Source organism: Schistocerca serialis, chromosome 6 (assembly GCF_023864345.2).
Source record: "Schistocerca serialis cubense isolate TAMUIC-IGC-003099 chromosome 6, iqSchSeri2.2, whole genome shotgun sequence".
Classification (NCBI taxonomy): domain Eukaryota; kingdom Metazoa; phylum Arthropoda; class Insecta; order Orthoptera; family Acrididae; genus Schistocerca; species Schistocerca serialis.
Genome location: NC_064643.1, coordinates 23283442 through 23309317, shown reverse-complemented (window position 1 = coordinate 23309317; position 25876 = coordinate 23283442). Strand labels below are relative to the sequence as shown.

At 41.2% G+C, this 25876-nt stretch overlaps 1 protein-coding gene across 1 annotated transcript in view; it reads right to left on the bottom strand.

Annotated features, from left to right (window-relative positions):
* Positions 1-25876, bottom strand: part of LOC126484214 (molybdenum cofactor biosynthesis protein 1-like) — an 81029-nt gene that overhangs the window by 7525 nt on the left and 47628 nt on the right. Inside the window, exon 6 of the mRNA XM_050107628.1 lies at positions 19435-19520. Within this exon, the coding sequence (XP_049963585.1) occupies positions 19435-19520 (86 nt within the window). The remainder of the gene's footprint in view (positions 1-19434; positions 19521-25876) is intronic.

Sequence of the window (25876 nt, the reverse complement as noted above, 5' to 3'; positions counted from 1 at the left end):
ATGCAGCTCTCCATGCTACTCTATCCTGTGCAAGCTTTTTCATCTCCCAGTACCTACTGCAACCTACATCCTTCTGAATCTGCTTAGTGTATTCATCTCTTGGTCTCCCTCTACGATTTTTACCCTCCACGCTGCCCTCCAATACTAAATTGGTGATCCCTTGATGCCTCAGAACATGTCCTACCAACCGATCCCTTCTTCTGGTCAAGTTGTGCCACAAACTTCTCTTCTCCCCAATCCTATTCAATACTTCCTCATTAGTTATGTGATCTACCCATCTAATCTTCAGCATTCTTCTGTAGCACCACATTTCGAAAGCTTGTATTCTCTTCTTGTCCAAACTATTTATTGTCCATGTTTCACTTCCATACATGGCTACACTCCATACAAATACTTTCAGAAATGACTTCCTGACACTTAAATCTATACTGGATGTTAACAAATTTCTCTTCTTCAGAAACGCTTTCCTTGCCATTGCCAGCCTACATTTTATATCCTCTCTACTTCGACCATCATCAGTTATTTTGCTCCCCAAATAGCAAAACTCCTTTACTACTTTAAGTGCCTCATTTCCTAATCTAATTCCCTCAGCATCACCCGACTTAATTAGACTACATTCCATTATCCTTGTTTTGCTTTTGTTGATGTTCATCTTATATCCTCCTTTCAAGACACTGTCCATTCCATTCAACTGCTCTTCCAAGTCCTTTGCTGTCTCTGACAGAATTACAATGTCATCGGTGAACCTCAAAGTTTTTATTTCTTCTCCATGAATTTTAATACCTACCCCGAATTTTTCTTTTGTTTCCTTTACTGCTTGCTCAATATACAGATTGAACAACATCGGGGAGAGGCTACAACCCTGTCTTACTCCCTTCCCAACCACTGTTTCCCTTTCATGTCCCTTGACTCTTATAACTGCCATCTGGTTTCTGTACAAATTGTAAATAGCCTTTCGCTCCCTGTATTTTACCCCTGACACCTTTAGAATTTGAAAGAGAGTATTCCAGTCAACATTGTCAAAAGCTTTCTCTAAGTCTACAAATGCTAGAAACATAGGTTTGCCTTTCCTTAATCTTTCTTCTAAGATAAGTCGTAAGGTCAGTATTGCCTCACGTGTTCCAGTGTTTCTACGGAATCCAAACTGATCTTCCCCGAGGTTGGCTTCTACTAGTTTTTCCATTCGTCTGTAAAGAATTCGTGTTAGTATTTTGCAGCTGTGACTTATTAAGCTGATAGTTCGGTAATTTTCACATCTGTCAACACCTTCTTTCTTTGGGATTGGAATTATTATATTCTTCTTGAAGTCTGAGGGTATTTCGCCTGTTTCATACATCTTGCTCACCAGATGGTAGAGTTTTGTCAGGACTGGCTCTCCCACGGCCGTCAGTAGTTCCAATGGAATATTGTCTACTCCGGGGGCCTTGTTTCGACTCAGGTCTTTCAGTGCTCTGTCAAACTCTTCACGCAGTATCATATCTCCCATTTCATCTTCATCTACATCCTCTTCCATTTCCATAATATTGTCCTCAAGTACATCACCCTTGTATAGACCCTCTATATACTCCTTCCACCTTTCTGCTTTCCCTTCTTTGCTTAGAACTGGGTTTCCATCTGAGGTCTTGATATTCATACAAGTCGTTCTCTTATCTCCAAAGGTCTCTTTAATTTTCCTGTAGGCGGTATCTATCTTACCCCTAGTGAGATAGGCCTCTACATCTTTACATTTGTCCTCTAGCCATCCCTGCTTAGCCATTTTGCACTTCCTGTCGATCTCATTTTTGAGACGTTTGTATTCCTTTTTGCCTGTTTCACTTACTGCATTTTTATATTTTCTCCTTTCATCAATTAAATTCAATATTTCTTCTGTTACCCAAGGATTTCTACTACCTCTCGTCTTTTTACCTACTTGATCCTCTGCTGCCTTCACTACTTCATCCCTCAAAGCTACCCATTCTTCTTCTACTGTATTTATTTCCCCCATTCCTGTCAATTGCTCCCTTATGCTCTCCCTGAATCTCTGTACAACCTCTGGTTCTTTTAGTTTATCCAGGTCCCATCTCCTTAAATTCCCACCTTTTTGCAGTTTCTTGAGTTTTAATCTACAGGCCATAACCAATAGATTGTGGTCAGAGTCCACATCTGCCCCTGGAAATGTCTTACAATTTAAAACCTGGTTCCTAAATCTCTGTCTTACCATTAAATAATCTATCTGATACCTTTTAGTATCGCCAGGGTTCTTCCATGTATACAACCTTCTTTCATGATTCTTAAACCAAGTGTTAGTTATGATTATGTTGTGCTCTGTGCAAAATTCGACCAGGCGGCTTCCTCTTTCATTTCTGTCCCCCAGTCCATATTCACCTACTATGTTTCCTTCTCTCCCTTTTCCTACACTCGAATTCCAGTCACCCATGACTATTAAATTTTTGTCTCCCTTCACAATCTGAATAATTTCTTTTATTTCATCATACATTTCTTCAGTTTCTTCGTCATCTGCAGAGCTAGTTGGCATATAAACTTGCACTACTGTAGTAGGCGTGGGCTTCGTATCTATCTTGGCCACAATAATGCGTTCACTATGCTGTTTGTAGTAGCTTACCCGCATTCCTATTATCCTATTCATTATTAAACCTACTCCTGCATTACCCCTATTTGATTTTGTGTTTAGAACCCTGTAGTCACCTGACCAGAAGTCTTGTTCCTCCTGCCACCGAACTTCACTAATTCCCACTATATCTAACTTCAACCTATCCATTTCCCTTTTTAAATTTTCTAACCTACCTGCCCGATTAAGGGATCTGATATTCCACGCTCCGATCCGTAGAACACCAGTTTTCTTTCTCCTGATAACGACATCCTCTTGCGTAGTCCCCGCCCGGAGATCCGAATGGGGGACTATTTTACCTCCGGAATATTTTACCCAAGAGGACGCCATCATCATGTAATCATACAGTAAAGCTGCATGCCCTCGGGAAAAATTACGGCTGTAGTTTCCCCTTGCTTTCAGCCGTTCGCAGTACCAGCACAGCAAGGCCGTTTTGGTTATTGTTACAAGGCCAGATCAGTCAATCATCCAGACTGTTGCCCTTGCAACTACTGAAAAGGCTGCTGCCCCTCTTCAGGAACCACACATTTGTCTGGCCTCTCAACAGATACCCCTCCATTGTGGTTGCACCTACGGTACGGCTATCTGTATCGCTGAGGCACGCAAGCCTCCCCACCAACGGCAAGGTCCATGGTTCATGGGGGGGGGGGGGAACATTGTTATGCACTATTAATAAATTTATGTTATGCACTATTAATAAATTTAGCATACACAAAATACCTAATATTGACTGTTGCAACCAAGTACTGTCAAAACTTAAATCTAACATATTTTTACTTACACTGGCCTAACAGTCTCTGTTAGGATATTCATCTGTAGAGTAGAAGGCATTGCCTATCAAAAAGTCATTCAAACTCTGTTTAAACTGTGCTTTATCTGAAACCAAGTTTTTAATGGTTGCTGGTAATTTATTGAAAATGTGTGTTCCTGAATATTGGGCCCCCTTTTGGACCAACATAAGTGATTTTAGGTCTTTATGTAGATTGTTCTTATTCCTAGTATTGATAATATGTATTGAGCTATTTGTTGGAAATATAGATATATAACTTGCATCAAATTTCATTATGGAGTAAGTATACTGAGAAGCAATGGTTGGAATTCAAAGTTCCTCGTATAGGTTCTGCACGATGTTCTTCAAAGACTGGTCCCAGATACTCCATTGCACCATTCACCAAACCTGATAACCCCGAGCCGTCAGTAACAAAAATTAAGTCTTGCTTAAGAGATTTACAGCACTACATGCACTTGTTACCAAAGTCTCATTTACTTTTAGAGCTATCGGTTCCACTTCCTTTTTGGCCCCACTTCTCTCTGTCTTCACTATATCCCATACAGTTCTTATTTTGTTGCCCGATACAATTATCTTTTTCTCTTAATAAAGCTACTTCGATTTCTGGATTACTTGATTCAATATTTTGCAGTATTCTTTGCAATGCATTACAATTCTAATATCAGAAATGTTCCTAGATAGTAGATACAGTCTCCTTTTTGCCCCACATGATATCTTTATTCCTTGTGTAATCCATGGTTTATCTTTTGACTTCTGTGTGATCTGAGTTACCTTTAGGGGAAAACAATTTTCAAAAGAGGAGGTAACTTTATTAATAAATGCTTTGTATTTTCCATTTGAGTCAGGTAAACATCTCTCCAGTTCATGTCTTTGAGCAATTTCCTGAATTCCTCAATTTCTGGCTTATTTATTATCCTCCTGTACTCAGATTTAATATTTTTTTATCGTGACAAGTTTCAACATTTAACACAAGATGCTGCACGTCGTGATCAGATAGTCCATTTACTATTGGTTTTGTGATATGACTTTTTTCCCCTAGATTTGTTCATAAAGATATTATCAATAGCAGTCTCAGAGCATTTACATATCCTAGCTGCAAAGTTCACAGTAGGAACTAAATTGAATGATAGTGTTAAAAACACCAGCAACCACTATTTCCTCTTCTTTTTTTTTTACACAAGCTATTCCTTTCGCTTTGTGAAATGAAGCACTGCCTAGTTCCAAAACACAGGACTACTATGACAAGGTGAAATGTTCTCAGAGTGCTACATGTATGATAGTAAATGTAATCCGCACTATAGTTGTTTTCTGAGTAGTTATGCTGTGTGTGTTTCATTCAATCAGATGAAATGGAATAAAATCATCAATTTATTTATTTTGGCTCTTTATCACCAAGATACATTCAATGTTGGTTGAGGTTTATCTTTTGAATTCACTCCAGTGTAGATTGTCAAAATTTTATCAGTTGTCAAAGTACTTGTAACACAGTTTCTGAATTTACTGCCATCCAGGAAAGTCTCCCACTCAAATTATTCTCAGAGACTGAGAGCTGGCTGAAACCCAGAGTAGAAAGCTCTCACATATTTAGTGATTAATGGAATATATATCGGAAAGGCAGGTTAGACACTGTAGGAGAGGAAGTGTCCATTGTCTCTATTGAGGTCAAAGCTGATTGTGACAGTGAAGTTACCTGGTTGCCTATAACAAGTCTATGTGAAATCACGTTAATTAATGGATGTTTTAATCATCCACCCGGTTCTGCTATGACAGTTTTGGAGCCATTCAAAGAAAGTCTACAGACAGTAGCACGTAAATACCTAGATCATGCAATGCTAGTTGGAGGTTAATTTAGCCTACTGAGTATAGATGGTAGCCTATGGCTTTATTTCAGGGGGTGCAGTCAATCTTGTGAAGCACTTTTGAATGTGGTTTTCGAAAATTGTCTTGAGCACCTAGTTTGTCATGCCACATGCAATGGAAATATCTTAGACCTTGTAGTTACAAACAGTCCAGATATCATCAATGACTTCAGCATAGAGATGGGGATTAATAATCATGATAACATCATAACAACAAAGATTACAAAAATTAATAAATCAGTCAAGAAGGCTAGGAAAATGTTCATGCCAGAAAGAGCAGATAAGCAGATGTTAGCACCTCACTTAGACAGAACTGACATCACTTAGTTCCCACTTAGTTCCATTAAGATGGACATAGAGAGATTATGGTCAAAGCTTAAATAGATCGTGAATTGCACTCTCAACAAGTCTGTACCTAGTAAACGAATTATGGATGCAAAAGAGCCACTGTGGTTTAACAATGAAATTCAGAAAATACTGAGGAAGGAAAAGCTACTGCACTCTTAGTTCAAACGAGAATGCCAAATGCCAACAAGGAAAGGTTACTACCACTGTCATACCTCAGCAAAAGATCTGGCTGAGAAGCAGGGGAAATTATTGTCCTATGTAAAATCACTAAGTGAGTCAAAGTTTTCCATCAAGTCACTTGACCAGTCTGGTGTGGCAGTAGGAGATAAATGTTTTAAATTTTGCATTCAAGAAATCATTCATGCAAGAGAATCATATAAACATACCGTCATTTGACAATAGCACAAAGACACCTAACAACAATCACCACAAGAGGCCAGCGCTAGCACAAGTTGTTCACATGATATTCGTTGGACTGTTGCCTGTAAACACATGCCATGTCAGTGCTCTTGGAAGAGAGCTGTGGCAGTGACACGGCTCTGTTGTTGTTCCTGTGTAGTGATCTGCAATGACGGGACGGTACAGGGGGGGGGTCAAGATTCAAGCAGTAATTAAGAACTTCATAAAGAAAGGTATGAAAGCGAAGGACATTCATGCCGATTTCCAGAATACACCAGGGGACTCTGCTCCTTTGTCTTCAACTGTTGCCAAGTGGATAAATGAATTTAAATTTGGTCAGGAGAGCTTAGATGATGATCATCCATGAATAGGTCAGCCAAGATGTGTCACTACTCTAGAAATCATTGCAAAAGTGCGCATAATGATCAAGGAGGATCACCAATTTAGAGGGCATGAAATTGCTCACGCTTGCCAGATGTATCTGAAAGGTATTCACAAGATGGGTGCCGCGACTCTTGACGCTGGGTCAAAAACGCATGAGAATGGACATATCACAACAATGTTTGGCCTGTTTTAGGAGAAACAAACAAGATCTTTTGTGCTGGTTTGTGACCACGAAGAAACTTTGTTTTACTACTATACCCCAGAGACAAAGCAACAATCAAAGAAGTGAAAACATGCTGAATCTCCGCCGCCAAACTCCTTCAGCGGGGAAGGACTTGGCGTCAGTGTTCTGGGATGCGCCACCAAATTCCTTCAGCGGGGAAGATCATGGCATCAGTGTTCTGGGATGAGAAGGGGATTCTGTTTGTACATTGTCTCCCCGCTGGGCAAACAATTACTGGAGAATACTATGCTAACCTTCTGGACAAATTATAACAAAAGGTATGCGAAAAAGGCCAGGTTTAATAAGGAAGAAAGTCATCTAGCATCAAGCCAATGCACGCTCACACGCGTGTGCCATCGCCATGGTAAAATTACACAAACTAAGGTATGAATTGTTGCCACACGTGCCTCTTCCCTAAACTGAAAATTTTTCTTTGTGGATGAAGATTCACTTAAATGAAGAATTGGTAGCCTGAGTTGACAACTATTTTGTAGGCCTGGAGGAAAATCATTGTCGAGATGGGATCAAGGTATTGGAACACTGTTGGACCAAGTGAATTAATCTACAAGCAGGGTACATTGAAAAACAAAAAAGTTTCAGTGACATAAGTACTTTTTTTCTATTCTGTTTCAAGAACTTTTCAAACCACCCTCGTAAGCATCCCTGACACCTGAAATAATTAAAAACAAATAAGTCGCCAGTTGCAGATGGAATCTCAATTTGGTTTTACAAAGAGTGCTACATGGCACTGGACCCTTACTTAGCTTGTATTTATTGTGAATCTCTCACCCAGCAGAAAGACCTAAGCAACTGGGGAAAAAAATACAGAGGCGTCTCCTGTAAATACGAAGGGCGAAAGAACAGACCTACGAAATTACAGACCAATCCGTAACATCAGTTTGCTGCAGAATTCTTGTACATATTCTGGGTTTGAATCTAATCAGTTTCATAGTGACCAATAAGTTTATGTCCACAAATCAGTACAAAGCATCACTCATGGGCAACTCAGCATGCTCTTTTGTCATACGACGTCTGTTCAAAAAATTCCAGAACTTTGTCCACAAAATTTTCTATGCTTATCTTTTAGTTACTATGGATTGTCTCCTTCGAAATACTCTCCTCCACAATTGATACACTGCTCCCAATATCATTTCCACTTCCAGGAGCAGTCTTGACACACCTCTTGCTGGGTCGCATAAAGTGCTGTCTGCGAATTTTCTTTTATCTCATCTACCATTGCAAAACTTCATCCTTTTCAACTTTGGAAATAAAAAGAAGTCTGCAGGGGTCATACTATTCTCACATGGAACATCTCATTCTCTTTTGTGAGATCCAAAAAGTTTTTTTGGTTTTGACTCATGAGCCGTGGAATGAACTTGGCGGCAACACAATGCATTCCAAGATGCTGTGTCATTTCATAACATGATCCAATTGAAATGTTACATTCTTCTACAATCTCTCGGACAGTGAATCTTCGACTGGCACACACAATTTCGTTGACGTTCCTGACACAAGCGTCATCAGGGGACATCTAAGAGCGTCCTGAACAAGGATCATTTTTGACTTTTGTAAAGCCATTTTTAAAACGTGTGAATAATACGTAACACCGAGTATGGCTTAAGCACTCATCGCTATAGGCTCCCTGCATCATTTGGTGTGTCTCTGTAAAGGTTTTCTTGAGTTTCACGCAAAATTTAATGCAGATGCATTGCTCCTCTAACTTTGCCATCAAAAATTCACAAACCCAGATTCCATAGTTCTTGATTTCCGAGAAGCATTTGACATAGTGCCTCACTGCAGACTTTTAACAAAGGTACAAGCACATGGAATAGGTTCCCAGACATGTGAGTGGCTCAAAGACTTCTGAAGTAATAGAACCCACTACATTATCCCGACGGTGAGTGTCCATCAGTGACTAGGGTATCATTAGGATCGTTCCAGGGATGTGTGCTAGGAGCGCTATTACTCATATTTTCTACGTGCATAACTGATCTGATGGACAAAGTGGACAGTAATCTATGGTTGTTTGCTGATGATGATGTGGTGTATGGAAGGTGTCATTGTTGAGTGATTTAGGAGGATAAAAGATGACTTGGACAAAGTTCCCAGTTGGTGCAATAAGTGACAGCTAACCCTAAATGTAGAAAAGTATAAGTTACTGCAAATGAGTTGGAAAAACAAATCCATAATGCCAGAATCCTGCATTAGTAGTGTCATGAATGAAGAAGTCATATTGTTTCAATATCTGGACATAACTTTGCAATGTGATATGAAATGGAACGAACTTGTGAGGGTCATGGTAGGGAAGGTGAATAATCATCTTTCGTTTGTTGGGTGGATTTTACTAGTGTGGCTCAGCTGTGATGGACATCACATATAGGGTGCTAGTGTGATCTCTTCTTGAGTACAGTTTGAGTGTCTGGGATCCGCAAGGGGTCAAATTAAAGCAGACATTGAGGTATTTCAGAGGCAGGATACTAGATTTGTTAACAGTAGGTTGAAACAACAACATACAAGTATTATGGAGATGTTTCTGGAACTCAAATGGGAATCCCTGGAGGGATTTTGAGGAACACTGTGCTGACTGCAGAACAATTCTGCTTGCACCAACATACATTACGCATAGGGACCACGAAGATAAGAGATGACAAATTAGGACTCATAGAGAGGCATATAGACATTCACTTTTTCCCCACTCGATTGGCAGATGGAACGGGAAAGGAACTGACTACAGTCGAATTAAAATTACTTGATAGTTGGCACTTCAAACGCCAATAAGAGTTGTCAGCGTCACACTTGAACTGTCTGCTGTTGCCAAACTCCACCAAAATTGGCCAGTCACTTCCAATTCCTGGTACAGCATTCTTTCTTGATGTATTTGTATCCCGAATTATGAGCCCGACACTTTTATTATGTATTTCATGACACATGATAACTACACCAAAAACAACACACATTAACAATGCTAATGAAAGACACATATTTCATTCATAGCACTAACCAAACACTACTGAATAAATCAGCACAAGGTGTAATTCAGTATCATACTTATAGTTATCATATTCACAGAGATCATCTTACATTAGATAAGCTTTTCACTACACTGCGTGAAACTGAAATTTTTAAGGTTGCAATTCATAGTTGGAACTGGGTCACTACATTCACATATATAAATACTTCATGCAGTGCTGTGGCATAGCACAATGGTTGGCAGATTAATCTAATGTGTAGCATGTCGTAGGTTTGAATCTCATCAATGTAGCAAAATTTTTAATTCTAAATCTAACCAAATGAGTGTGATTATTATTTTCATTCAATTAATTGGTTTAAATGTATTTTTTTATTTTTAATACTTCGCTGCATCATTTTTCATCATTGTTTTGACTGTTCTATTTGGTCTTATTTTTCATCTTGTCATTATTTCTTCATTTGGAATCTGTCTCAGTCATCTATAATCCACGACTAAGGGCCCACACGGACTGTTCACTGGTTTCAAACATGGCAGCATGTGCAGCTAGTTTAAGGATAGTTACAGGTAACAAATGTCACGGAGAAATTTCAATTTGCTTTCAGCCCTGAAATTGAGTTTTTGTTGTCTTGAGTTTACCCTTAAGGGTTAGCTTTAATCGCCATGAACAAAGCGATAATGATATTAGTACTGCTGCAGACTGTTGACCACAATTTTCTCAGCTGGGTTAGGACACAAGTTTACAGTCAGGGATACAAAACACGTTGTCTGCCCCAGTTCAGTCACTGGTCACTTTAAATCAATAGTCAACAGAGTATCCAACATTTCTGACATACCTTGCACCAGCCACTAGAAAAATTGCTCTGTGTTAAACATTTAACATAATTTGTGAAGTGAGCTGCTTGTTTGTTGTTACCTGTAACCAAACGGTAGCTGGTAGCCAATGTGGCAACATTGTTGCAGCAAGTGATTGATGTCAACTATCAAGTAATTTTATTCAGACTATTGTAGTGAGACAGGGTACCTTCAGCCATGCACCATATGATGGCTAGTGGAGTATGTATGTAGATGTGGAATCAGTCTTTCCTTCTCATCCCATCTGGAAAGTCTCCCCTGATCTGCAGTTCTGGGTAACTTTCTCAAAATCTAACCTTTTTCCTAGACCTATCCTTCACCCCTCTTCCATCCACTTCAACCCTTCTGCCTGAAGAATGAGCTACTGGCTCTGAAAGCTCGCCTAATTATAATCTTCTTTTATGTGTGTGTTCTGCCGCCACTTAGCGAGTAGATTGTTTATCTATCCAATTCAATTATCATGTAATCAAAAGCTGCATTTAACACGCCAAGTCTCTTTTACCAATCATTTTTAATATGTCCTACAGAATGCGCTGTCTATCCTGTCCTTTTTTGAGGTTACTGTTTTGCTGTACTTTTCTACAGGCATCATCTTACTTATTAGGAGTCAGTTCATTCATGTTGTTGTTGTTGTGGTCTTCAGTCCTGAGACTGGTTTGATGCAGCTCTCCATGCTACTCTATCCTGTGCGAGCTTCTTCATCTCCCAGTACCTCCTGCAACCTACATCCTTCTGAATCTGCTTAGTGTATTCATCTCTTGGTCTCCCTCTACGATTTTTACCCTCCACGCTGCCTTCCAATGCTAAATTTGTGATGCCTTGATGCCTCAAAACGTGTCCTACCAACCGATCTCTTCTTCTAGTCTAGTTGTAGAGCTGCATGTCCTCGGGAAAAATTATGGCTGTAGTTTCCCCTTGCTTTCAGCCGTTCGCAGTACCAGCACAGCAAGGCCATTTTGGTTAATGTTACAAAGCCAGATCAGTCAATCATCCAGACTGTTGCCCCTGCAACTACTGAAAAGGCTGCTGCCCCTCTTCAGGAACCACATGTTTGTCTGGCCTCTCAACGGATACCGCTCCATTGTGGTTGCACCTACAGTACGGCCATCTGTATCGCTGAGGCACGCAAGCCTCCCCACCAACGGTAAGGTCCATGGTTCATGAGGGGAGTTCCTTCATAGTCAACAGTTAAGGAATGGGTGGCTGAATTCATATGTGGCATATGTCTGTAAGATGACTCATGAACAATTTCCTAGAATTACAATCAAATATGAAAATGCTGAGAAAGAACACAGTGTGATATTGCAAGATCAGTAATTAAAAAGATGTGCAAAACAGTTGATGCCGTGGCTGTACCAGAAAGTGAGTGGCATATCTGTTGAAGCCTCACTACAACCTAATGTGAAAAACAATTTGGGACAATCTGACACACAACTGATTCTATGCACCAATCTGTTCCCGTGGATGAGAGATGACCGAAATGAAACAGCAGTTGCACAAAAATAGCTAAGGTGACTTCATCGGAGAGAAAGAGTGGTCATTGTTTTCTAGGATGCAAAAGGGATTTGTATTTTAGATTAGCTTGCAAGACTGAAACAATACCTCACAAATACTATGCAAGTATTCTGACTCAACTGGATGAAAAAATATGGAGCCAAGACCCAGGGGGAAAAAAAAAGTTTATCGTCAGTGAAATGCATATGGTCACAAAGGCACTTTCACAATAGGAAAACTGGGAGTTTCAAGTGTGAAGTCTTCAAATATCTATTCCATTCTCCAATTTTTTCACATTCTGACTTTAGCTTCTTCTTCTTTTCTTTTTGTATGAATGATTCACTTAACACCATATGCGTCACAGCTCAAAACCATTTTGTGAGTCAACAACTGGATATGTTTTCACTGCTCTGTCTCTTGTAACTCTGTTGGACATGGAGGTAGCAAATGAGGATATAGGATGTCCATGACATACTGCTGTGCTGTCAGAGTGACCTGAAGTCATATCCGATGCTGCCCCACACGCCCTCTCCCTATGTCGTTGTCATACTGACTGACAACTGCAATCGTGGGTCTTGCAGAATGTGACTCACTGCTGATCACATGACAGGTGCAGGTGTGAAAGGGTTACAATGTGCTCGGTGTACATTACAGCGATTCTCCCATGGGCTCGTCAGACACGGTCAACTGGAAGCTTGCTGACAAGCACGCTGCCCTTACGTTCCCAAGCAGTCCAACATGGGGCCACTACCACATCTGAATGTCTCACAAATCTGCATATTGCATAATTCAATCAGCCTGGCAAATGGAGACACACAATTAGGCCCCTTCAAATCTTGTTACGTGCTGATAATGCTGACTCACAGAAGTACAGGTCATCTGTGTCCTTCACAGGGATCACTCAACATCTTACACTCTTCACATCTCTTATAGCTCCTACCATTCATGGTAACAATCCGAGACACAAACAAAGCTAATGCAATCTGGTGGCCTTTGTATCCATTTCAGAGAGTTGCGACTCTCATAATTTACCACTGGTATGCACACTCGTGAAACTACGTTGCTTCAGGGAGCTTCCCTTTTTTTTCTTCAAGCAGTTTAGTTCTTTGAATCCATTTTTCTTGTAGCTCAGAATAATTATTTTATTGTGTAGCAAACTTAGAGACTAGCATTCTGCTCTGAGCTGTCGGAGTTGGCGGTCATGTGTGTGTGAGGTGTGCTTGCTTGTGTGAATGAATGGTGTGTATTTCTATTTCTTTTTCTGATGAAGGTTGTGGCCAAAAGCTTATGTGTAAGTGTCTTAACTGCGCCTGTCTGCATTTTAACGTGCTATCTTTATGGTAATTAGCACTCTATCTTTTCCTACACTGCTGATATTCCAACCTGGAGTTTCCATTGTTTGAACTTACGGTCTACTGTTTTATTTTGCAGTGCACTTCTACAAGTGTAATACACAAATGTTGCCTTAGGAAAGAGTCACAATAACATCCATGTCTACCGTTTGCTATTTTTTACTAAATAGCATGTCACACTCGAAATTTAACTTAGCTAATGAAATAAGTTTGAAGATTTATTGTGTGTAAAAGGCACTATGGCCCACTGTGTGGGAAATGTGGGAAGTTCTGTGCAGAGACGGAGTTATCCACAGACGTGGTAAGTCTGGGGAGCTATACGGGTGTTAAAACATCGCCACCTGCTGGGATGAGGGGCCACTTACTCTGTGGTGGCGCTGTGCCAGCAACGAGCTCGACCCATTGATTAGCACCACACATGACAATGACCAACCAGCTGCTTCTCTGTGCAAAGATATAAAATTTATCGATTTTGGACGTCTGGTGACAATCTGTCACATGGAGAACAATGTTTACTCTGGCAATTTTAACACTAATCTAGTGTTCTACTACATATTAATGTGAAATGTTGTCTATGATGTTGAAGCGTGTAAGTTAAACTGATATCTGAGAATTTGTTGTTTTTGTGGCACTATCTGGAAAATGACCTCTCTTGCAGCTCCAAGCATAAATGTCAAGTGAAGAAGAATAATTAGCACAGCACACTGGAACCGAGTAGGGATCCGGTTTACTGCTCGGCCACTAAATTAGCATATTGTGAGTACACCAGAATAGACGCTGTACACACTTGCATATACTACATACACAAGTACAAGCATCGATCAAGCTACTGTGAAACTGCACTCTGTGTGACTCATCACTACATCAGAATACTGTAAATGTAGTGATTCCAATTTCTTAAGGTCTCTTCCTGTTTGTTTTCATCAGTTGGATCTTATTTTTCAAGTATGTGGGAATCCAATGAGCTGCCTGTTTGGACACATTCTTTCTGTATGTCCCACAAGTTGGATTCTTTGGAGACACATTGTAACAAGAGTTTTTAGGAATTTGATGGAGATTTCACGCTGGGTTCTGTGTGATGTGTTCCATCTTTTATTCTTGGGCCTAAGATTTTTACTACAATTTTACATTCTTCTAATTCAGTTTGCTGTTTTCATGTCTTGTGTTGGACAAAGAGTCTCTAATTCTAATTTGATCACTGTTGTACAATGTTAGATTTTAAAGTTCCAGGAAAAATACTTTTAGTTAACTGAGAGACAGTTTGTATTTTCTGAAGTCTGGATTCTATGGCCTTCTTTTCATTATGATGTTCAGTGGTCTTTTTCACCTAATTATTTAAACTCTTTAACACCAAATACTATGTTGTTGCCTATATAAGTTCAACTAGTGCCATTTTGGTATCAGCCAAGAATTTTTTCTCCAGGTGAAATTAGTAGTCCAATTTTCCTAGCTTGCTCCCTTAATATTTCAAATTGCTTTAGCACATCAGTAATGTTTTTGTCAATTAGTATTATGTCATCGGTATAGGTTACACAATATAATTCTATCTTTAAGTTTACGTTCTAGTCAGTGTAATAGTGCACCTGCTCTTCTCCATTACCTTACCATTTTCTTAGGGGCATAGTTGAATAGCAATGTGATATGCCATCCCATTTTCATATTCTTATGTCTGTCTTAAATTACACTGCTTGAAAAAAAGTGAGACACTCAGAAGGTGGGGAGAAAACAAATTGAAACATAGCAAATTTAGAGGATATGTGATGTTATTTCAGTGATAACAAAACAGAGTCAAATTTACACAGAACTTATCAGTTTGAGCCCACTTATCAATACAGCAATGCACCCTGTCTGGCCTGGACAGTGCGGGAGGATGTCGTAAAGCTGCTGCATACCCTCCTGAGAAAGGTGATCCACAACTGTTGTAACTGGACATTGCAATCATGGATACAGGCAGTGGGACGGAGTTGACGTCCATGTTGGTCCCATAATGTTCTATCGGGGACAGATATGGGGATTTTGCTGGCCACAGGAGTATATCAACATCACACAGACAATTTAAAGAGACACATACTACATGTGGACAAGCACTGGCCTGTTGAAAAATAGCACCACAATACTATTACACACTGCTGTACCATCAGAGTTCCCTCGGCCATTACAAGCCGTGACTTGAAGTCATACCCAATGGCTCCCCACACCATGGGACTCCTTTGTGACCCCCCCCCCCCCAAAAATGTGGAAGAATGGGACCTCTCCCAATCTCCCCGGGTCACTGTCAAACTTCTCCACGATAGTCATTTGGAGCAGTGCAGGACTGGGACTCATTAGTGAACATAATGTGACACCATTCATTAGCAGTCCATACTTCTCGATCATGGCACCACTTCGCATGCAGTCATTTGCTTGAGTGTTAATGGCAGCCTATGCGCAGGATGGCAATGCCATAGTCTGGCTGCTCCTAGCTGTATGACACAGCATGTTGCAAGGAGTCTATTACAGTGAACTCCTGTTTATCCGAAATGATCAGGACGGTGGCCGGTTCCGATAACGAAAATTTCAGATAAATCAAAGTCCCCCTGTTTTCACATGTGAACACTCCAAATTGTGTCAATATTGCGAAATACAATCATAAAACGTGCGTAGGGTATGTAAAACGTTTCTGATACGGTTGCAAATAACCCTGTACTTTTTTACTGAAAAAATTGTGTTGACATGTTAAAAAGGCACCAAACTATGATTGAAAACTCAAAGTTTTTAAATGCTGTATAACAAAGCTCGTTTATTTTGCATTCTTACAGAAAAAAATCTCCCTTATTTGGCAGCAGGAAAAAACAGGAGTTTTAATTTTATTACCTGCTCTTTTGAATAAAAAATAAACTACTGAACAAAATTGTGAAACAAATCTAGAGATTACTCAAAGGAACGAAAAGTCTGTCTAGAGGAACTTTCAAGAAAATTAAAAAAAAGAAACCTTTTAAGTTATCGACATAGAAGTTCTAGGATGCTTCATTAGAGTTTATTTTTTGGTAACGAAGTCACGAATGTCTTTTTTTTTTTTTTTTTTGTTTTTTTGCTTGAGGAACTATTGCTGCAACAATACATCTCCAACATTGAAATCAAACTATTTCAGGATAAATCGTCTCCTCCTGTTGGCTGATGTACTCCAGGGCAGTTTGGATCACTTCGTAACAGAATGTGTGAGGAATATTTTTCTCTGATTCATCATCAGAAACATAGTCTTCTAACGCTTTATGATCGGTCACAATTTGGACGATTTCATCCTCAGTCACATGAAAAAATGCCATTTTCCATCCACTCTTCAATGTCTTCGAAGTGTGTGTCTTTACAACCAGCTTCTCCAGTAAATTCACCAAAATTATGTCAGCTTGAGTTTCGGTGTTGCCTCCTCCTTCCCACCACTTAGGTTGCCTTACGATCTAAGAGTTTTTTCCAAGACCTAACAAGAGGAACTGGAGGAATTAGATTCCAAGCTTCAGCAATCAATGAATGACACTTAAAACATCGATTTTTTTAAGAGCTTCCACAAAATCATCTGCAGCATCAATCACACCTATTAAGTATTCCAGCATCTTGCGTCTGTAATGTTTTTCTATCGCCTCAAGAATACCTTGGTCCATCGGTTGACATAGAGATGTGACATTTTGTGGGAGAAATACAACTTTGATATCCCCATCTTGCAGATCACCTGGGTGATAAGGAGCATTATCCACAAGAAGTAGCGCTTTTCAAGGAAGTCCTTTTCCTTCCATGTAATTTACTACAGCTGGAACAAACTCTGCCTGGAACCACTCTCTGAAGATGGCACTGTTCATACATGCCTTAAGACTGATTCGTGTACCTCAGTGGCAAAGCTGGTTGGTTGGTGTCTAAATGCTCTTGGTGTTTTGGATTTGCCAATTAAAGTAAGGCACAGTTTATGATTGCCAGTGGCATTACTGCAAGTGAGGACAGTAAATCTTTCTTTGATTTTTTTGTATCCGGAAGCCATTTCTTCTTCTTTAGAGGCAAGGGTTTTCGTTGGCAGCATTTTGTAATTCAACTCAGTCTCATCACATTTGTAAAGTTGATTGCCAGTATAACCTCCTTTGTCAATGATTGTGTGCAATTTCTTCTTAAAATCAGCGTAGCAGCTTCATCCCCAGATAATGATTTGGCACTGACGGCAATTTCATGAATGCCATGCTGCTTCTTGAAACAATCCTGCCGGCCATTACTTCCGAGGAATTCTTGCTTCTTTCCTTCAATCAGCTCATCAGCTCATTTTGACAAAGTAGAGGACGTGAAACTGACACATCTTTGGCTCTTATTTATTCGTGCCACAAAAATAATGCCTCTTCTAACTGAGGATGTGCACCTTTTCTCATTGTTTTTCAAGATTTCACTGCGCTGCCCAATGCTTGGATGGAACAAAATTTTTCAATTCCTGATCGATTTGTCTTCCGATCAGTAATTGTACTCCTACTCTGCAGCAACTTTTGTGGGTGGCTCACCAGCATCAATTATCTGCAAAGTGTGAAGCTCTTTTTCCAACAAGATCACATTCGTTTTATGTTTTGTGCCTGTAGTCACGTTCAGTGTTCTTTTTACAGACACTCGACTGAGTCCTTTATGGTTTTTGGCCCCTTTTATCTCTGGACACTTTAAGGCACATAGTGGGAGCACAAAACCTCAAATCAGAAACACACAGATGCAAAACTTGACAACACTCGAGATGCACTAGACAAACTTTTGATTTTTGAAACCAGGCTGTGGCAGCCATCAAATGAAAGCATTCGATACATCTATGCCATTTCCTCTGTTCTACCCAAGCCCACGTGGCAACACAACAGGGTGTTGTACGTTCACTGTTAAACACTCAGCTTTGGTGTACCGACAACAAGTGGAAAGTGTTAGGCGGCGCACTCTAATTGTTGGTTTCGACAGGGCTACGTTGCGCTGCATAGAACAATACTGTATGTACTGTACTTCCAAGGAGTTCCAATAGATGGCAGTGGCATACGAATAAGAAACACACTAGAGCTTCAACCAACACACGCACGAATTGATGATACTTGGACTTTTGACATGCACCAGTGCACTGATTAGCAGTAGATTGCCAAAAAACACCAGCAAATGCTTGGCTCCAGGTGCATGCAAATTGAAACTTGTCAAGCGTCAATCTAGCTAGCCAAAAGTGTAGCTGCACGAGAGTTTACTGTACTTGTTCTCAGATGGCAGTCACAGACATGAACAGATTACAATGTACTCAGTACACTACACAGTGATGCTCCCTTGTAGCGGCCTGATGTAGTCAACTGGAAGATTGATGATGAGTATGCCCTTACTTTCCAACATCAGGCCACTGTCAGATCCAAATACTCCAAAAATACAGATGTTGCAAGGTTTAACCAGGCGACCAAATGGACATCCACAATGAGGTTTCTTTCAAACTCTCATCAGATAATGCTGTCTCACACCAATATGCAGCACCTTCATATCCTCCAGAGTGATGATTCAACATCTGACGCTATTCACATCCCTTATATACCACACGATGCTTGCTAAACAGCAATAAAAACAAAGAACACTAATGAATAATGAAGGAAAAGACAGACTGTTACTTACCATAAAGAAGATACCTTAGGCTGCAGATGGGCAGAATTAAAAGACACTTACACAAAGCTTTCAGCCACAGCCTTCATCAGTAAGTAGTAATCTGTCTTTTCCAACATTGTTGGTATTCCTACTGGAGTTTCCATTGTTTCAAGGACACTGATGCTTTTCTGTGAGTGTTTCCTTTATGATGTTTTCTGCATTTTAGCTATTTTAAAAAAAAAGAAAAAAAAAAAGAAAGAAAGAAAAAAAAAGATTTGTTACTGGAAAACTTCTGAAGTCCAATAAAGGAGTTACAACAGCCATATATGGTTATCTGGTGGACCTTGCAGAACCAAATTCTAGGGCTGAAATGTACTGTTGACCAATGGGCATTAATCAGAATGAATACTAAATAAAAAATTAAATCCAATTTTACACAAAAAACTCAGGTTCTATCACTGTTGTTTTTCGTTCTGTTTTGCTCTTATGTTTGCTATGACTTGTTAAACAGAAATTTTCTTTCTATCTATAGAGTTACATTTGCTGTAATGTATCTTACCTGCATGTTGTTTCTTCTTTCTTCTCACTGCTGCCCCAATCATGGCAAGCAAGTCATCCTCACTGCATTTGCTTCGTATTGCATCTCTGAAACAACAGTTAAAACACCTGTTAAACAGTACCAGGCCAACACCACACAGTGAAATGTTGGTACACTAAAAAGGAAGAAAAACTTTGCAGAAATCTTCAACAGTAATCTTGTAGTCTGCAGTAGGCAACAGCAGGATAACAAACCCACTGGACAAAAATGGGAAAGTCATGATAGAAGTTACTTTTATTTTTATAAATAAACAGGTATCTTACACAAATGCTCAAGAGTATACATAGGATCTCGGGGTGAAGAGGTGGAGCAGAAACTGACATTAGTTTTGTTGAAGAGGGAGTAGTGGAACACAGCACAATTTCTTGCAAAATGAAGCCAAATTTATTGATAAACTGTTAATTAATTGCGAAGCTCACTAATGTGACCATTTTACAACAGATACTTACTGCTTGGAGTATATGTGACTTTTCAGGCTTGCCTGATAGATCTGTTGCAAAAACACTTTGGGTTCCCCACCAGATAACATTATGCAAGTCCCTCCCTCAATATTTCAGTGACACAACGTTTTGGCATCTTCAGGTGATGGTGATTTCCACCATCACTGCTGCAAGATGGAACTGGCAATTTCCACATGACAGCTTTGAAATTTATCATGTGGATGACTATGACCATCATATTTAGAATTCAGAGGATTTCATAGAATACCTGAAAATGCTTAAACTAGAACTTTCAGATCTTTTAGTTAGCTCAAATGTTATATCATTACTTACAAAAGTGCCCTGCAGCCCTCATTAGAGGTTATTAGCAGCAAGTTTGAGAAAGAAATTGTGGTGCTGTTTAAAAATGTGCATACCTCATCCTATTTCTTATGTAACACCAACTACTTTAATCAAGTGGACAGTGTTCCCATGGGAGATCCTCTATTTCCCTTAGTAAATATCAAACATTCCTCCTTCTGGCAGAATGCTGAAGAGACATTTGTGGTGTGGCCCACATAATACAGACACTACCTATGTTCCTGCAGCATTTGCACTCGGTCCATCTAAATATTCAGTTCACTGTGGAAGTACAAAAAGATAGCAGCTTACCATTCCTGGATGTCACGGTTAGAAGAAAAGCTGACAGAACATTGGGGCTTAGTCTCTACTGCAAACTGATACACGCAGAGTTATATTTGCGGTCCAAAAGTTGCCGTCACCCTGCACAATGTGGTGGTGTCTTACACTCCCTGGCACATAGAGCACACGTGATCTCAGATACCGACAGTCTGCCTGGTGAACTGTAACACCTAAGAACAGTGTTCCAGCAGAATGTTTATTCTTGTAAACAGATTTGCAATGTGTTCTGAGCAAAGCAAGTTCAGTGTAGGGATGTAAATGAAGTTACTTAGACAAGCACTGCAAATGGCTTTCCTACCATATTTCAGCGGCATGTTTTCAAAAATAGAAAGAATCACTAAGAGAAACAGAATCAAGTGTGTTTTTTGTCTACCAGCAAAACTAAGGAATTGTTTGTGTTCAGTTAAAGACAATCTTGACCTTAGAAAACACAGATCATATATAAGATCTGATGCCATTATGGGAAATCTTATATAGGGCAGACACCTCACATTGTGCAAGAACACTGTGTTCAACAGAGCTGACAAAAATGCCACCCAGTAAATTAGTGGTAGCAGAGCACTGCCTGAATACAGGGCACCACATGTTTCCCAAGAGGACTGAAATTTTATTCTCAGGATCATCACTCTAGGATTGTGTTTTTAAGAATGAGGCATGTATCCATACGGTGGGCAATCTTACCAACAGGAATATGGAATTTTGACTAAGCACTGCCCAGAATCCAGCACTGACTGCCATGAAATTAAAACAGTAGAAACCAGATCCTCCGATGTATGACCTGATGCAGCACCTTGCAGAGAGTTAATTCAGCGTTTAACCACACGAGTGTCCAGAAGTGCAGTCATTGCCCACAACACATAAGCAGAAGGCTACTATGAATGGCATTTCCATCCAACTGGGAGTGCCTTCGTACTCCTGCTTCTAGCCTGACAAATTTCAATTCTGCTGTGCAGATATCACCAGTCACATCTTGCAGCAGTGATGACAGGACCCACCACTACCTGAAGATGACGAACAGTTGTGTTGGTGAAATATTGTGAGGCTTGCACAAAGTTATTCAGTGGAAAATCTGAGAAGATTCGTATACATTATTTTTCTGTGACGCAGGTAATGTGCAGCCAAATGTGATAATTTTCTGCATTTGCCTTTTTGTACATTTCAAAATACCCCAAAAATTGGCGAGAAACACTGAACATATGACATAACCAGATGACATACCCCACAGCATGTGCAGCAGTCGGGCTTGAGTGTAAAGGAATGATTGAGCAGTGCAATACTTTCATTTGAGCAAACAGAGCAAATTTCGAAAACATTTTGTAAATATGATCTGTTGTAAATGTAGATGTTACAAAATTATTGTCCCTGCTGTAATCAAGCAAAAGCAGTTCTGATTTTGTGTTTTTTGCTTCTGTCCTCTTTTTGTTTACAGACATTAGTTAGTAAAGAAAACATAGGTCATTTAATGGCAATGATGCTATTCTGAAGTTTATACTCATCTACTTTTTATGCAATACGGTAGGTTTTGATTTGTACTGTACTTTGCAAGAAATCAAGGAAACTGCAAGATCGGTAAATAAAATAATAAACTTCAATATAAATACATAATTGTTAAACACAATGAAAAAATACTGCCTGCCAGATGCAAGACTCAAATCCTGAACGCCATCACTAAAGTCGCACATGTGTGTCCGTAGCCACAATGATATGAATACTTGACTTGGGTTGGGATGATCAAGTGTGACAGACCGAGAGGCTCTACCACTGCAAGCATGACAAGGTACATCATCTGGTGACATTTATCATTCACTTTTGACACATTTCCCAACATTTGTATCATATCCAACATTTGTGATCCCATGTGTCTTGTATTAAATTACTTGTCTCAGGGTCATCTACAGTGCTTTGGAGGTTTTTAAATGTTAATACGCATCACCCTGTCTGTCTGTGTGTGTGTGTGTGTGTGTGTGTGTGTGTGTGTGTGTGTGTGTGTGTGTGTGTGTGTGTGTGTTTATATATATGAAACAAATACTAACAAAGAGATAGAGGGCCTGGCCAGTACTTACCTCAGCTCAGTACAGCCGATACATACACAAAACAGAACAGAAAATTGACGTATCCTAGCTTTCGGAACTTCGTTCCTTCATCAGGGAGGAGAGAGGGGAAAAAAGGGGAAGAAGGGAAAGTGGATTCAGGTTTTGCATCGGGGTCGGTTACAGGTGTAGGAACCGCTGGGTAGAGAAGGTGGTCTGGGAATATTGTAGGGTTTGACAAGGATGATACGGAGGTTAGGGGGTTGGCAAAAGGCAACTCTGGGTGGTGTGGGGAGAATATTGTCAAGGGATGATCTCATTTCAGGGCTTGACTTGAGAAAGTCATATCCCTGGCGGAGTAATTAGTTGATGTATTCGAGGCCAGGATAATACTGGGTGACAAGGGGGATGCTTCTGTGTGGTCTGGGGGTAGTACCATTGTTGTTGGGTGGGGAGGAATGTATTGCTTGGGAGATCTGTTTGTGGACAAGGTCTGCAGGATAGTTGTGGGAGAGGAAAGCACTGATATATAATATAATACAGGGAAACATTCCAAATGGGAAAAATATATCTAAAAACAAAGATGATGTAACTTACCAAACGAAAGCATTGGTATGTTGATAGACACACAAACAAACACACACACAAAATTCAAGCTTTCGCAACCCACAGTTGCTTCATCAGCAAAGAGGGAAGGAGAGGGAAAGACGAAAGGATGTGGGTTTTAAGGGAGAGGGTAAGGAGTCATTCCAATCCTGGGAGTGGAAGGACTTACCTTAGGGGGGAAAAAGGACAGGTATACACTCGCACACACACACACATATATCCATCCGCACATATACAGACACAAGCAGGGTATATGTGTGGATGGATATATGTGTGTGTGTGTGTGTGTGTGTGTGTGTGTGTGTGTGTGGCATACTGATCTGATCTGAACTATGCAGCCTTAAAATGGAAGTTTTTTGATCACTCCTTATTTTGCTCCCTGCCACCTTGGCAATATGTACCGCAAATCATCAGACAGACGACCTTCCTGCATGCTTCATGTTGTGTCTAGACAAGACAGCCTAGACACAATGAGAGGAAGCCGAAAGGCATGCTCTAAGTTAAAAAAGGAGGGCGTGAGGTCTGAAACAGGATACGTAATGAATGCTATAAAGAAAAGTACGTAGCTTCTGGAATACTTAACTTTAATCCATCCTTTTGGTACATCTGGAGATTGTGGTGATACAAGTGAGACTCTTTATATACATGCAATGTTACTAATGGCGCCTTGCTAGGTCGTAGCCATTGACTTAGCTGAAGGCTATTCTAACTATCGGCTCAGCTAATGAGCAATGCTTCGTCCATGTAGTCGCTAGCAAAGTCGTCCGTACAACTGGGGTGAGTGCTAGTCCGTATCTCGAGACCTGCCTTGTGGTGGCGCTCGGTCTGCAATCACACAGTGGCGACACGCGGGTCCGACATGTACTAATGGACCCTGGCCAATTTAAAGCTACCACCTAGCAAGTGTGGTGTCTGGCGGTGACACCACATTCCTCCCCTGCAAATCGGCGAATGGTCGTGTTATAAGGCTTCCGCCCGCCGTGGGGAGAACCCCATGTTGACGTATGCGATGAGGTGGGGAGCCTAACAACAGGCGAGGCTGTGCCACCCGCACACGGCCATTCGGTCCAAGGGGAGCTAGGAAACACCTGAAAACCTAGTCCAGGGTGCACGTCAACATGCGGTGTATGTGCCCGTAAAGAGACAGGAGGGGCCGAAGGGTCGACCTCCATTGCGTCGGGGTACCCGACGCGCGAAGACGCCATGTGGTCCGGAGCGGGCAAGAGTTCCATGGCGGAGGACAGCTGGTCACGGGAAGCGATCGGCGGTGTGTGACCCAGGGAGGCGCTTGGTGGCTGCAGCGAAGCGTCCACTGCGGGCGGCACCAGCTGGACAGGCGGCGGCGGCGGAGGCGGCAGCGGCGCGTCGCCATGGGGCAAAATGGAAGGCATCGTTGGTAACACCTGGGGATGAGGCGAGCCAGTAGATGGGTCCCCAGGGCGCTGACCGGATGGCACCGTCGCTGAAAGCAGACGGGGAGCGGCAGAACCCGTGCGACGACAGAGGCGCAGCTGATTGAGATGCCGACGCACCTCACCAGAGGCCCCCAAAACCAAATACATCACGCGGCCGAGGCAGCGAAGAATGTGCACTGCGAGCCAACGCCGTGAACCTCGATAGTTGCGATAAAATACAACGTCGCCTGGAGCAAAAGCAGAAGTCTGCCGCTGCACAGGAACCTGATGCGGCGGGTGCAGCAAAGACATCAAGGTTCGATGAGGACGACTGTGGAGCAACTCAGCTGGCGAGCGACCATCTCGGGGCTGAGAGCGATACAAAGACAAAAAGAGCAACAACGCGTCCTCCCGAGAATGCGACTCTTTCAACTTCAACATCTGTGACTTGAAAGTCCGGACCAATCGTTCAGCGGCACCGTTTGACTGAGGCGAAAACGGCGCGGATGTCAGATGTTGAATACCATTGGCCTGGCAGAATGACTGAAATTCTGCGGACATGAATTGTGGGCCATTGTCGGAAACAATAGTCTGCGGAAGACCTTCAATGCAAAAGATGCAGACAACGCTTGGATGGTGGCAGTTGATGTCGTGGAAGACATCCGGACAACAAAAGGAAAATTACTGAAGGCGTCTACCAGAACAAACCACCGAGCATACCAGAATGGACCAGCAAAATCGATGTGCAAGCGTTGCCAAGGGGAAGTGGCTTTTGGCCATGCAAAGACTTTCCGCGGCAGTGCGGATTGTTCTTTGGCACACGCCATGCAAGAAGAACACATATTCGTAATCGCAGCATCGATTCCGAACCAAGTACAGTGCTGACGAGGAAGTTGTTTCGTTTGCACTATACCCCAATGTCCTTGGTGAAGTAGCCGTAAAACAGAGGACTGTAACGAACGTGGGACCACGATTCTGGACTGATCATTATCAGAACGCAACAACAAAACACCGCGTCGAACAAAAAGTCTCTCCTTGTGAGCAAAAAATCAGCAAACCAACGGATCCTCGATCCGAGACTTTGACAAAGGCCATTGCGTAGCAACAAAATGCAAAACGGTAGCAAGGACCGGGTCAGCAGCTGTGGCTGTAGCTACACGACGAAAATCAATCGGAAACGAGTCGACCACGTCATCGGTTTCCGAATCAATGAACATGCAAGCAAGTTCAGAAGAATCGAATGCTTTATCCT